Source organism: Mandrillus leucophaeus, unplaced genomic scaffold (assembly GCF_000951045.1).
Source record: "Mandrillus leucophaeus isolate KB7577 unplaced genomic scaffold, Mleu.le_1.0 Scaffold216, whole genome shotgun sequence".
Lineage (NCBI taxonomy): Eukaryota > Metazoa > Chordata > Mammalia > Primates > Cercopithecidae > Mandrillus > Mandrillus leucophaeus.
In genome coordinates this window covers 337,318-351,344 of record NW_012102210.1, presented here as the reverse complement: position 1 = coordinate 351,344, position 14,027 = coordinate 337,318, and the positions used below count along the sequence as shown (strand labels likewise).

Sequence of the window (14,027 nt, the reverse complement as noted above, 5' to 3'; positions counted from 1 at the left end):
CTGCCTCAGCCTCCCGAGTAGCTGGTACTACGGGCGCCCGCCACCATGCCCGGCTAATTTTTTTTTTTTTTGTATTTTTTAGTGGAGACAGGGTTTCACCGGGTTAGCCAGGATGGTCTCGATCTCCTGACCTTGTGATCCGCCCACCTCGGCCTCCCAAAGTGCTGGGATTACAGGCGTGAGCCACCGCACCCGGCAACTGTAATTTTTTTTTTTTTTTTTTTGAGACAGGTTTTCATTCTGTCATCCCAGCTGCAATGCAGTGGCCCAATCATAGCTCACTGCCGTCGCCATCTCCTGGACTCAAGTAATCCTCCTGTCTCAGCCCAGAGTAACTGGGACTACAGGTACACACCACCATGCCTGGCCATTTTAAAATTTTCTGTTGCCCAGGCTGGTCTTGAACTCCTGGCCTCAAGTGATTCTCCGACCTCAGCCTCCCAAAGTGCTAGGATTACAGGCATGAGCCACTGTGCCCAGCCTGCTTTGTAATCTTTTTTTTTTTTTTTTTTTTTGTCTTGAGACGGAGTCTCGCTCTGTAGCCCAGGCTGGAGTGCAGTGATGCAATCTCAGCTCACTGCAAGCTCCGCCTCCCGGGTTCACGCTATTCTCCTGCCTCAGCCTCCTGAGTAGCTGGGACTACAGGCGCCCCCCCACCACGCCTGGCAAATTTTTTGTATTTTTAGTAGAGACGGGGTTTCACCGTGTTAGCCAAGGTGGGCTTTGTAATCTTATGTATTTTTTTTTTGGAGGGGGGGAGTTATGCATAGCATAAAATTTACCATTTTAACCATTTTTGACGTATACAATTCAGTGACATTAAGCACATTCACACTGTTGTGATGCCATCAGCACCAACCATCTCCAGAACTTTTTCATCTTCCCAAACTGAAACCCTATATCCATTAAAAAGTAACTCCCCGTTCTTTGTCCCCCAGACTCTGGCAAGCACCATTTAACTTTCTGCCTATGATTTTGACTACTCTGGGTACCTCATATGAGTGGAATCATACAATGTGTGTCCTTTCCTATTTGACTTATTTCACTTAGCTTATTTCACTCATGCCTTCAGAGTTCATTGATGTTGTAGCATGTGTCAGAATTTCACTTCATTTTAAGGCTAGATAATATTCCATTGTATGTTTGCAGCACTTTATGTCTATCTTTTTGTTAGCCGATGGACATTTGGGTTGCCTCCCTCTTCTGACCATTGTGAATAATGCTACGAATACTGGTGTACAAATGTCTCTGCTTTCTCAGTTCTTTTGGGTATATACTCAGAAGTAGAATTGCTAAATCATATGGTAATTGTTTTTTTAGAAATATGTATTTTTATGCATGAAAAATATGATTCTGAAATAAGCCTACTAGACTCTTGCTCTACATACTTTATTTTGCATGCCTGTCTCGGCCACTACATGGGAGACTTGTTCACAAGAACTAACCGGTTCCAGGTGCCCCTCAGGAACCCTCCCAAAGGTGTAGTAAATGCATCCAGCTCCTAGCGGACACCCTGCGTGCCCGGCACGGGGTGAGGTGCAGGAGATACAAAGGTGCAGAACGTACCCCAAAAGAACAGCCTAGAGGGGAATTAGGCCTGAGGATGACCGATTAAAATCACTCCAACTCCTGATTGTGCCGCTTCCTAGGTGCATGACCCAGGGCAACTTCCTTTGGTCTTCCCCATCCATAAAATGATTTACATCATCTGCTCAGATTTCCAACAAGAACACACCTCGCCTTTATCACAGAGCGTGGCATGTATTAGGAATTTCAATAATTTTGTCCCTGCCACCTGCGATAGCAAGAGACAGATCTGTCCGCAACCTGCCGAGAGGCAGGTTCTGGGGAGGTTACTGGTGCGCGGTCGGGCTGCCCTGTCCGGCCCAGGACCACCTCCAGGGTGGTGCGAGAGTGCACAAGGAGCGGCTGGAGGCTGCATTCCGATCCCCAGTATGGGCGCTTAGTCTCCGCCCCTGGGGACCGTCCCGCCTCCCCTCGGCTGCAGCCGTCTGCATTCGTTCCCATCAGTGGAGCGGGGGATCCTGGTGGTCGGAGAACGCGGGGCAGCGGCGGTTGGCCCTCCTCTCCGGAAGGTGGCGCTAGCGCGAGCCTGGCCCCGGGCTGCACTCGAGCCGAGCTCCTCTCGGCGGCGGCGCACCGTCGTCCTGCGGTCCGCGGGGCGGGGACGCGGCGGCAGCGGCGGTGGCGGCTCTGTGTCGCCGGAGCCGAAGCGCGCAGGCCCGTCCCGGCGGCCGGGGAGCGGGCGGGTGGGGCGCCATGTGGTTTATGTACCTGCTGAGCTGGCTGTCGCTCTTCATCCAGGTGGCCTTCATCACGCTAGCCGTCGGTGAGACTGCACGACCCCGCCCCGCGCAGGCTTGCGCCCCGGCATCGGTGCTCGTTGGGGGTCGCATCGAGGGGGTTTCGGAGCCACTCGTGGGGCCACTGCCCGGCGCTCCTGGCCTTCGCCGCCCCAATCCCATCCCGCCTGATCCTGCCCCTCCTGTCGAGCCTGACAGCCCGGCCTGACCGCGGCTCCTTCCAGGTGTCACAAAGTCCGCTCCAGCAGTGCCCGGGAAAGGGTGGCTCGAATGCCCCGTCCGCGCCTGCGGACCACTAACCGCTGCGGCTCCCACTCTTCGCTGGCCTGGGGCGCGGAACTTTTCCCCAACGCCTACCGCCTCCTTTGCGCCTCTGGCCCTTCATACTTGCTGCTCTCTCCACCTTTGACACTTCCCCTCTGGCTAGTTCCCATTCGGCCTCAGTTGAGATGTCATCTTCTCCGGGAAGTCCACAGGGGTTGATGGTCCAGCAGTGCGCTGTCCTTTCCCTAAAGTAGTATTTCTCACACTGAACTCGTCTGTCTGTCTCCCCCTACTGTTCCCTTTCCCTTTCCTAAGCTGGGTCGGGGAGGACCTTGTCTGTCTTGTTCAGCTGTATCCTCAGCCCAAGGACCTGGCTCATGCCAAGTGCCCAGCAGGTGTTTATTGAATACGCGAAATTCCGTTTTCTGAACCAGAGGTTAGCATTGTACTGAGGCATCAAATGCAGACTTTCATTGATTTTTATGAGATTTCTCCTTAGTTGCCCTTAGAAAGTTTTACTTCTGCAGACTTGGAAGGGCAACACATGGGATGTTTGGTTTGTTCTTGACCTTCTGGGGTCCATAAAGGGTGGATGGGGACTGGGCTGCAGGGAGAGGGGTGACCAGGATGGTGGGAGTGACCCTGACTGATAGTGTCCCTGCCTCCCACCCTGCAGCGGCTGGACTCTATTACCTGGCAGAACTGATAGAAGAATACACAGTGGCCACCAGCAGGATCATAAAATACATGATCTGGGTAAGTGGCATCTTTCTCCAGGAGTCCTCCTCACTTTTTACCCTGCCTCAAAAGCAGGAAGTGGGGAGAGTTTGGCATGAATGATGAGGCCTGTGTCTCTGCTGTTTCCTGAGCATACACTTACCTCCTTGCCTTGAACGCTGTCTTTTGGGTCTGCACTCCTGGGCCCAGATCTTCCCTGGGCTCCTTCCCCAAGTGGCATTGTTTCACTGCAGGCCTTGTCCTCTAGTCCTTAAGGTGACCGCCAAGTGTACATTCTCTGTTGACAAGACCATGGATTTGACTTTGCTTAGCTGTCTCCTATTGTCTTTAGCCCTTTGCTCTGCTCACAGCATTTAAAACTTAGAGGAGCCATAAGACAGTTTTGAGTATATGTTCATTGCCATCTTTCTAATCGGATCAAGTGATTTGTCCTAAGAGCGGCACAGCTTCGCTGGTCTCGCCCTCCCCTGGTCTCATGGGAGACTTCTCTTACTGAAGACACCATCGTTGCCACTGATGTCAAAGCCATAGGGATGACTGCTGGTGGACAGACTTCCTTCAGCTGCAGGAAAGGCTGGGGGTAGGGTGCTGTTGGCGGGAAAGTGTCCACAGCCCCTCAAGTTGCCTGATGTCAGCAGCCACTTGCACTCTGGGCATGGCCTGAGGTTGGGAATTCACAGTGGAGACAAGACTATAGCCCTCAGTTCTGGTCCAGAGGCCCAGCTTGTGGGTGTTGGCACAGGAATTAGCCCTTCATGCAGCCAACTGTCATTTGCTAAGCACTGACAACTGTAGGTCCTTATGAGTAGTGTTTTTCATACTGTAGGCATGATTCATTATTTGGCTGTATAGTTAATTCAGTAGTTCACAATCAGCATTTCTTTAAAAAAGGAACATAAATAGAATTGAAATTTGAGCTTTGATCATATATATGTATATATGTGTTGGGGTCACAGTGTAAAATGTTTTTCTTTTTTTTTTTTTTTGAGAGACGGAGTTTCGCTCTTATTGCCCACGCTGGAGTGCAGTGGCACAATCTTGGCTCACCACAACCTCTGCCTCCTGGGTTCAAGTGATTCTTCTGCCTCAGCCTCCCGAGTAGCTGGGATTACAGGCATGTGCCACCACGTCTGACTAATTTTGTATTTTTAGTAGAGACGGGGTTTCTCCATGTTGGTCAGGCTGGTCTTGAACTCCCAACTTCAGGTGATCTGCCTGTGCCTTGGCCTCCCAAAGTGCTGGGATTACAGGCGTGAGCCACCGCCCCTGGCAGATGTTTTTCTTACTGTGGGTTGCTGTCAAAAAGTTTGAGAAATGGGCTGGGTGCGGTGGCTCACACCTGTAATCCCAGCACTTTGGGAGGCTGTCAGAAGTTTGAGACCAGCCTGGCCAACATGGCGAAACCCAGTCTATACTAAAGACACAAAAATTAGCTGAGCGTGGTGGTGCATGCCTGTAGTCCCAACTACTCAGGAGGCTGAGGCAGGATAATTGCTTGAATCCAGGAGAACGCGCCACTGCACTCCAGCCTGGGTAACAGAGTAAGACTCTGTCTCAAAAAAAAAAAAAAAAGTTGCCTTTTGGGAGCAGAGAATCTAGTTGGGGAGGCCAGACCTGTGAAATGAGGAGATTGAAGCATGAACCTAGTGCTGCCCAGAGCGGGCTGGGGGTTGGTGAGTCCAGGAAAGTTGCCTGGAAGAAGCGCCCTGCATTGTCTGCCTCTGGTTGTTTCAGTTCTCCACCGCTGTACTGATCGGCCTCTACATCTTTGAGCGCTTCCCCACCGGCATGATTGGAGTGGGCCTATTCACCAACCTCGTCTACTTTGGCCTCCTCCAGACCTTCCCCTTCATCATGCTGACCTCGCCTAACTTCATCCTATCGTGTGGTGAGAGGGGACAGAGTTGGGGAGGCCCCTGAAGGGGTTGGGTGTGCCCATCTCCGTCCTGGGCACTAAAGGGGATACAGAAAAAGGAATCCAATTGTTGAAGTCCTCCAGGAATCCAGGCTAATTGGGAAGATGCAATTCTTACTGCTGAGGACTCTAGAGCCCACCTTGGCTCTAGTGAATAGAATTTGTTGGGGCTGGAGGCTCAGACAGGAGGGCTTTCCCAGAGAGGTAAGTTTGAAGGAGAGTTTGGGAAAAAAGAGGTTGTGGATTGACTGAGGCAGGGCTCCCAACTAAGCAATTCCAGCCTCAAAAAAACCACTTGGCCAGAAAAAGCTGAAAGCCCTTCCGGTAGGCAGGCAGGCAGGCAGCTCTCCGTCCAGTCCTCTGACCCAAAGTCATGGTTAGAACTGGAGCCTCGTGGGGCTGTGAGCGCCCGGCAGACTCTGGCCTGGTGTGAATGCCTCCTGGCAGCTGCAGCTTCTCATCTCATTCTCACTGGTTGCCGCTGCCTCGGGCTTGAGCCTGGATGTGGAGGACCCAGTCTTCTTGGCGTTGCCCTGCCACCACTTTCTGACCCTGGGGAATCGTTGGCCCTCTCTGGGCCTTAGCTTCTCCATCTGTTCAGAGAGGATGTTTCTGAAAGAACTGTTGGGAGACTCAGTGGACATATAGTAGGTGCGTATAGATATTTACAGATATTCCTGGAAAAGGCTTCGGAAAGTATTTTGGTTGCCAAGATTACCATTGCTCCTGTTCATCATTACTGGCTACCCTAGCTTTCAGTCAGGGTATCAGGTGGAGTTAGGGGATTTTTTAGAGTGACTTTTCTATTTCTATGAGAGAGCCTGGAGAGTGAATATTATCCACACAAAGGGCATATTGTTAAAGCCAAAACTGGTTTCTTCCTTGGATGTTGGTGTGATTTCACCAAAGAATTTGTTCAGCAGAGGTTTGTTTAGGGAGCCCGTCCATGGAGACCAGGTGCCTCTGTCCTAGGGAAGAAGTCCTGCCCCCAGCCCCTCAGCAGCAGGCTCCCCTGACTTCATTCCCTTGATCTGCCTTTTGATGTCTAAAAGAGTTTTTCCAAAAGATCTTGTGGGCACCAGGCACTATCCTACCTCCCATTATCTCTTAGCCCTAGAGTGTGGCTAGGCATAGCAGAGCTGTAGTCTTTGCCTTAGAATGGGAGAGGCAGGAGAGAAGAAAGGAGACATGGGAATTGCTGTGAGGTGTGTATGAGGGGACAGTCAGTTTCAGGCGACATGTTCTTTCTGGTGCCTGCCCTTCACCTCACCATGGGAACAGGCAGGGATGACTGTCTCTTGAGCAGCCTGTGTCTAGGATATGCACACGTGCCCTCTTTTATAAACTCAGTTGCACAGCAAGGAGGGGTGGCTGTGTGTGTGTGTGTGTGTGTGTGTGTCTAGAACGTATCAGTTCACGCCGGTATGCCTTACCTGGGGACAGGATGGGGAAAGACCCGCTCCCACAAAATGCTGAGGAACCTGAAGACTGTACCTCAAAGCATCTAGCAAGTCTTGCCCTTTTATTCCTGAGGAGCGAGAGCCTTTTTATTTGAGCAGGACTTCTCCCTGCTGCCCAGTTTGGAGTAGAGCCTCTTAGGGGCATCTAATCTGCACACCCGTGATTTCTCCCCACCTGTCACTGTGGGAGAGCTTTCTTTAGCACTCACATCCACTAAAAACGAGGTTCATTATCATGATGCTTTGGATTATGTAACATAGAAGTCTCATTTTTATAACATGCAAAGAGCTTTGTTACCTTCTAATTTTACTTGGAATGCCCCGTGCAGTGGGCAGGTTGAGGCTCATTCTCCCATTGTAGCAGATGGGAAACAGTTCTAGGCAGTAGCCTCCTCTGAGTTGAGTGTAAAGTCAGGCCTAAGACTCCATGGAGGCTCCCAACTTCTGAGGGCCTTGTGAAGTTAAAAGTACAGTTTTCTATTATTCCCCTTAAACTGACTGACTCTTCATTCCCTCAACAGGACTAGTGGTGGTGAATCATTACCTAGCATTTCAGTTTTTTGCAGAAGAATATTATCCCTTCTCAGAGGTAAGAGGTGTCCAGCACATTCAGCTGTTAACAGGCACAGGGTAGTAAAAGGGAACTTGCATGGTTTACTTTGTGAACTTAGCTATGATTTGAAACAGAATCTGTTCAAGGATTACATGTTTGAAAAAAAACAAAACATAGATGGTTTGAGAAAGCAGTGTGGATGGGGACAGAATGTGCCCCTTTGTCTGAGGCGGGGAGGACACTGCTCTTCCTCAGTGAGTCCTTTGGGTCCCCCTGGAGGGGTCATCCTGAGGTCAGGAAGGGGCACTAGGGTGACCTTCTCCGACACAGTCCTTACAGGGCTGGGATGGACTGCACCCCTGAGCCCCAGCTTTTCCCAGTGGCTGCCAAAGTTTTCTTCTCTCACGATTTCTCCACACCCTCCTGCTCCAGTTTGAACCTCTGGGAAGAGCAAGGTCACTTCTTTGGGGAGTGTGGGTCAGTCAGTCATGGCTTAGGACTTCGTCTGCCTCCTTCAGTCCAGGGGAGTTGCTTGTCCTAGTGACCAAGATGTGGGGCTTGTGGCCACATTCAGTCATCTTCAGCCTCCACCTTTCCCCACAGAAGGATTTCCATGTCTGAGGGTGGCGTTCCCTGCTTCCCATGCCTGGGCCCCCTTTGGAGATCAGGTGTGGCCCCCTGTGCACTCTTGACCGACGCAGTGACCACACCCAGCCTACTCTTGGCACCTCCGGGACACCCTCTTCTCAGTCTCTCTTGTTGCCAGGTCCTGGCCTATTTCACTTTCTGCCTGTGGATAATTCCGTTTGCGTTTTTTGTGTCACTTTCGGCTGGGGAGAATGTCCTGCCCTCTACCATGCAGCCAGGAGGTGAGAAGGGATTTGTAAGGGGCCGAGGTGGGAGCAAGCCAGCAAGCCCTGGGTTGGCAGGGATCCACTGAGGGAACTGGAGTCCAGCCCTGTGTTGGAGACACCTGGGCTCGGGGTTGGGAGAGCCGTATTCACACACACACTCACACACACTTTCTCTCTCTCTGTCTCTCTGTCTCTTTCTCTCTCTCTCTCTCATTCTTGCCTGTGTCTCCACAGATGATGTCGTCTCCAATTATTTCACCAAAGGCAAGCGGGGCAAACGCTTAGGGATCCTGGTTGTCTTCTCCTTCATCAAAGAGGCCATTCTACCCAGTCGTCAGAAGATATATTGACCCCGATGCGGGCAGGATGTGGGGGCAAGATCAGGAGAGTCAGGCCCCTGGGCCTCTATGCCAGGTGGGGACCGGAAGTCGGGAAGGCACCTACCACCTGCCCTGGCTTTTCTCCCCTCAACTCTGAAGCCCCATCCCCACCCTCCTTGGGGGGCTCAGCTTGGCTCAGATCTGATGCTGCAAGAGGCTGTAACCTCAAAGGGCACCAAGGAGGGTGGCAGAGCCTACTTAGCCAGGAGGCTGAGATCCCTCAGCCCTCCCCTGTCCCTTCCAAGGTGGGTCAGGAGGTTCTGGCCCAGCTGGGGCAGGCAGGGCAGGGTCTGTGAAGCTGAAGAGCAGATGGTGACAAGTTCTCTGGGCAGGTGGCCATGGGGAGGGGCCATGGCTTGGCATGTCCAACAGAAATAGTTTTTGCTGTTGAACTGTGATTTCTCTCCAAGTACGGATTTCCGTTTGAATAAAGCTTCTAGGTGGCACTGTTTGCCTTAATACCCTGACAGTTCATCTTCCTTTCTTCCTGCTAACCTTCTGCCCTGGACTGGACTCACTTTTCTGCTCCAGGGATTCCTTTTCTGGGTCTGGGTCTTGCCCTTCCCAAGGGACTGTTCTTGTGGCCCTTAATGGGAAGGGGGCAGGGGTGAGGAACTGAGTCTGCTCAAGGAGTGGGAAGTGGGGCTATAGGCAGCCTCTCTGATGCACTCTCTTCCATCTCTTTCCCCAAGGCTCCGTGACTGTCAAACTGGGAGTAGGAGAGGGGACAATTTAGGACTGGGCTAGATTTTCAGAAGACATCTACAATATCCTATTTATAAATCTTCCTCTGGGAAAAGGAGTGGTTTCTGGCTGAATACTATCTTAGGCTCAAGGAGAAACGAAATAAAAATTAGCTTCCAGGCAACCTGTTTTTAAAGAAATGGGACTAATGGGAGAAGCTGTTTGTCACTCTAAGAGCATCCAAGGCCTGGCCCTCTTCTGTGCACTCTTGGCTCCTGGGGAGATATATCTGCCTTCTAAGAAGGCAGGCCAGGTCTTGGGCACAGACCTGCATTTGTTGACCTTATACTCCAACTACAGTGCCTTGCAAGTGCTCAACAGTACATATTGGAATGAAGTCCCCGTGAGAGCCATTTCTGGCCATGTTCTATACCTCAAAGTGAGGCCGGCAGGTACAGAGACGAACTGTACACATGTGATACCTTTAAGCCACTGGAAAAACCCCCGTGCTTGAAAATATTTCCTCTATATCATGCCTGAAGTTCCATCATAGCCCTTCATTTCCTTGGCTTTAGCATTTACCTTCTCTTAAGAATACCAGCTTTCCCCTTTCCCTGAGAGGAAGAGCACATGTTGGTCTTCTCTCAGTGTGAACGAGATTGCCAGGCCCTTTTCTCCTATGCAGACCAGAATAGACAAGGCAGAGGACACTGGCGGCCTGCGTTATCCTCCCATTGGACTGATAGCTGGCCCTACTCTCCTCCCTCTGCTGCTTGGTTCTTCACCTTGATGATGTGGCTTCGCCCCCTCCACTCTACTGCCAGTGTTCTCCCAGAGGTTGCTAAATCCAGCAGACCCCTTTCCTATCTTACTAGATCTAGGCAGCATTTGACATGGCTGATCACCCCTTGCTTCTTGGATGACACTTCCCTGGCACCTCTGTGGCCAGTTGTCCTCCTACCTCTCTGGCTGTTCCTTTCAGGCTCCTGTGCAGGCTTCTCCACTTGCCCATGCACAGTAGGGTCTTTCAGGGTTCTGCTGTGGGCTCCCTAGGGAAGCCCATCCATCTGGATGGTTTCAAGGACTGTGAGGAATTTAGTGTTGACCTCCAGCCCCAACATCCTTCCTGATCACCTGAATCACAGTTTTGCTGCCTTCTGTGTGCACAGACAATTCAGGTCCACAGCCCAGATGGTACTTGCTGTCTTCTGTGAACCTGCCCCTTCTGGGTACTTCCCTTGGCCCCAAGATCACTCAGGAGCCAGACAGGAAACTTCTTATATTCCTGTTTTCTCTTTCTGCCCACCACATCCAGTCTCTCAAAACGGTCAGGTCTACCTGAACATCTTGATTTGATCCATTCCCACTGTCATCATCTTTCACCTGGATTATCGTGACAGCCTCCTATTGCTTCTCTATCCCGTAGCCAGAGCTGTCTTCCTAAAATGCATTGCATAGTTGATCAAGTCACTCTCTGGCCTAAAACCTTCCATGGCTCCCTGCTGCCCTCAGGATAAAGTCTGGACCCCTCAGCATGGCTTGTGAGACTCATGGTGTCCTGGTCCCTGCTCACCTCTCTAGTTTCATCACTTATCTTCTTGCATTCTGGGTCCCAGCCTCCTGTATCCAGAGATGCAGTGGCTCTCCGTTGCCACTCTGATTCCTCCTTTCTTTTGGCCACAGAGAAAGGGTACTTTCTCTGTCAAATCTCAACTTAGGCTTGACTTCCTCCGAGGAGCTTTGACTATACCCTCTCCTCCTGACCCCCACCCTGGCATACTACACAGATCACTCTGGGCTTACTTGCCTGCCTAATGGTCATCTCCCCACTAGACTGTAAGCTCCTTGAGGGCAAGGATTGTGCTGGAATTTTTGTATTAACAGTGCCTGGCTTGGTGCCTGGCACCTAGAAAGCACTCAATAAATGTTTGTTTAATGAATGAATTGTAGTGATGTGTACAAAGAGATACATGGGAGCCAGTTAACTTCCTGGAGGAAGTACAAGTGCTTTCATAGACTGGGATGGAAACCACACATCCCTCCCCTCCCTGGATGTGCTGCCCATGCCTCCCTGAACTGCTGGGAATAAGAACCTCAGTGGCTGCTGGGAATAAGGATGGCAGCCCATAGTAGCAGGGAAGCCCATGCCAGGGGGACATATTAGCTGTCCTCCACCCCATTCTGGGTCTCAGCTTAGAGCCTGCAGCAGGAAGGGCTTAATCTGAACAAGAAACAGAATTTCCCAGTGGGTCCTTCCATCCTGGAAGCCTGGGCCCTTTGGGGTGGGAGGGCAGTGGGTGCCAAAATATGACAACTTTTACAATGCCAAGGTGAAGGATAGCGACTGACCCCCTACTCTGAACCTAACTTGGATTTCCTGGGGGGGTGCCAAGAGATTTCTTTGCAGAGAGAAAGGAGGCCTGGGGTCTGGGCTCTTGATTGGGAAGGGGGACTCCTGTTCTCGAACTTGGGAGTGAGAAGCCCATAGGCACCCCTCCCCCTTTCCTGGCCACCCACAGTGCGAATCGCCACACGTCAGCCTTCACTGGGCTGCCTCAGGGGGAGAGGTAGCAATGATAACTTTATGGGTTGATTTGTGGGGAGGGCAGGGCAGGGAGTCCTTGATGGGATCGCACAGCTGCCAGGAAGGCTTCATCAAATGTGTCACGCAGGTTCATGGCCAGAGTGTCGGTCCAGAAGGTGTGGTCACCCAGGTGCCGCTTCCTGGGCACTTCCCTCATGCTGATGGGGTAAAAGCCCTGGGGCACCTTCATTCTGTAAGGCCGCACACGTGGGTACAGCATGCGGAGCAGCACCTCAAAAGGCAGCCGCGGCACTGGCGCCACCCAGTGGCCGTCCACTGTGTGCAGCCACGCACCGCCGTGCCGGTCTGGTCTCACCTCCAGGAAGCTGCTGAAGTCGTGCTCCGGGCTGGGGTCTGGATGCACGCCCAGGCGGATGCCTTGCGAGTGGCTGATCTTGGTGGTGGGGGGTCTGGCAGGGTTGTTGCTAACATTCCACATCGTGGGCCGCTTGATCGTGGACTTCCTGTAGATGGGCTTGGGCATCTCCGTGGGCTGTGGAATGCATTGCAGGCGCGCCTCCACAGAGGGGTGGAAGCTGCTGGAACACTGCGATCCCCGTTGCTCTGGGGTCTTGGAGAGGGCGGTGGCCCGGGCTTGCTTGGTATTAGAGACCAGAGAGTGGCCTGGGTGCAGCTTGCCGTGTAGCCACTTTCTGATAGCAGTTTCCCTGAGAATTTTGTGCTCTTTCTGCAACAACAGAGGGTACAAGAGAGTCATGGAGGCCTGCTGCCCTCTGCTTCTGTGCAAGGAGGCCCTGTGGCTGTAGCTTTTGGAAACCACGGTCTGACGGATGAGGGAAACTCTGAGTCTGATGGGAGTAACACCTACCTTACGGAAGCCAGCGTTCTGATGGGGGAGACAACTTTTTCCATAAGGGTGCCCCCGGGCTGAGTGGGGAGACAAAGCATCTCTCCCAAAGGGGAGATCTCCAATCTGATGGGAGAGAGATAGCCTCTGCCCTAGGTGAGGCTCCAACTTGACATGGGAGACACAGTCCCTGCCCTAGGGAAAACCTCAAGTCTTACAGAAAGACAAGTCCCCACTTCTCTAAAGGAATCTGCAGTCTGATAGTAGAGACATGTCCTGTCATAAGAGAGTCTCTGGTGTGAAGGGGGAAAAGGCAAATGGGAAGTGCACACTGCATCCTTGACCCTGGAAGGAGAAAGCAGAAAGGACCAGATGGCCTGATGTGGACACACTTCTTGGAAATGAGAAGTCATGCAGGGAGGATACAATTGGCTGGCTCTCTAGGCCCGGTGGCAGCAGCTCAATCTAGCTCTCTCCTTGCCTCCACTGCAGCCTTCCATATGTTGTCATAGAACCTCCCCCACCGCCATTGTCTCACTATCTCACTCCCAGACTGTTGCTAAGCAGTCAGAGGCTTTGGAGATTGACCCAGCTCCAGACACAGGCTCTGATTAAGCTAAGCCAATCATCATAATTCCATCAGACCTTGCCCCAGACCTAAGTCAGTCAGCATATGGCTTTCCTTTAGTTGTAGCTATAGAAACGAGAATGGACCCTTGATCGAATTGAGGCCATAAGAGATGAGGGGAGATGCAAGGAGCTTCTGGAAAAGGTTAGAGCTACAGAAAACAGATGGGCCTTGCCTCCTCTGGACAGTGTGTGACTCTGAGGACTAGTGACCCTGGCATTAGAGGAGGATAGGGCTGAGAACTGGAGAGAAATGGAGCTGAAACAGACCTGATGTGCTGGAGTCAGCAGCCTCAAAGCCCTCCCCACTTCAGGATTCACTTAAGATTCCCAGTATCTTCTGAGTTTTCTGGGTTTTGCACCCTATGTAATTACACCTGCTTAAAATCCCCTTTCTTACCCAGCCAAGGTCCTTCACTGATGTGGGCCCCTGCCAAATCTTGGCAGCCTCCAACTTACATCTGATCCCCAGCTGCTCTGAGTTTTCAGTTCTCTGCCTACATCATGTTCCCAGGTGCCTCTATGCCTTCCCATGCGCTGCTCCTTATGCCTGGTCAGCCCTTCCCTCCTTCTTCATATAGCTAACTGCTGCGCATCCTTCGAGACTCCTCTTAAGCATCATGCCTCCTGACACCCTCCTGGACCCTCTTCTCCTTGATGGGGCTGTAACCTGCCTCCTCTGCTAGACTCTAAGCTCCTTGAGCATGGGGACCACATATTGTTCATCTTTGTACCTGAGGGTCTAGTAGGTTTCTAGCACAGAGTGAATGCCCAGTGCCTGCTGGAAGGAAGGGTGGATTTTTTTTTTTTTTTTTTTTTTTTTGAGACGGAGTCTT

The 14,027-nt window shown here is 51.8% G+C and overlaps 2 protein-coding genes across 2 annotated transcripts in view; one reads left to right on the top strand and one right to left on the bottom strand.

Moving 5' to 3' along the window:
• The first annotated feature begins 2,107 nt into the window (after positions 1 to 2,107).
• On the top strand, positions 2,108 to 11,113 carry TEX261 (testis expressed 261). The gene is made up of 6 exons (XM_011980639.1): positions 2,108 to 2,350; positions 3,265 to 3,344; positions 5,061 to 5,214; positions 7,223 to 7,290; positions 8,021 to 8,123; positions 8,343 to 11,113. The coding sequence occupies exons 1-6, from the start codon at positions 2,281 to 2,283 to the stop codon at positions 8,456 to 8,458; spliced, it is 591 nt and encodes a 196-aa protein (XP_011836029.1). The 5' UTR covers positions 2,108 to 2,280; the 3' UTR covers positions 8,459 to 11,113.
• A 437-nt stretch (positions 11,114 to 11,550) lies between these two features.
• Positions 11,551 to 14,027, bottom strand: part of ANKRD53 (ankyrin repeat domain 53) — a gene marked incomplete at its 5' end in the record, with an annotated part of 8,585 nt that continues 6,108 nt past the window's right edge. Inside the window, one exon of the mRNA XM_011980754.1 lies at positions 11,551 to 12,444. Coding sequence (XP_011836144.1) covers positions 11,755 to 12,444 — 690 coding nt within the window. The remainder of the gene's footprint in view (positions 12,445 to 14,027) is intronic.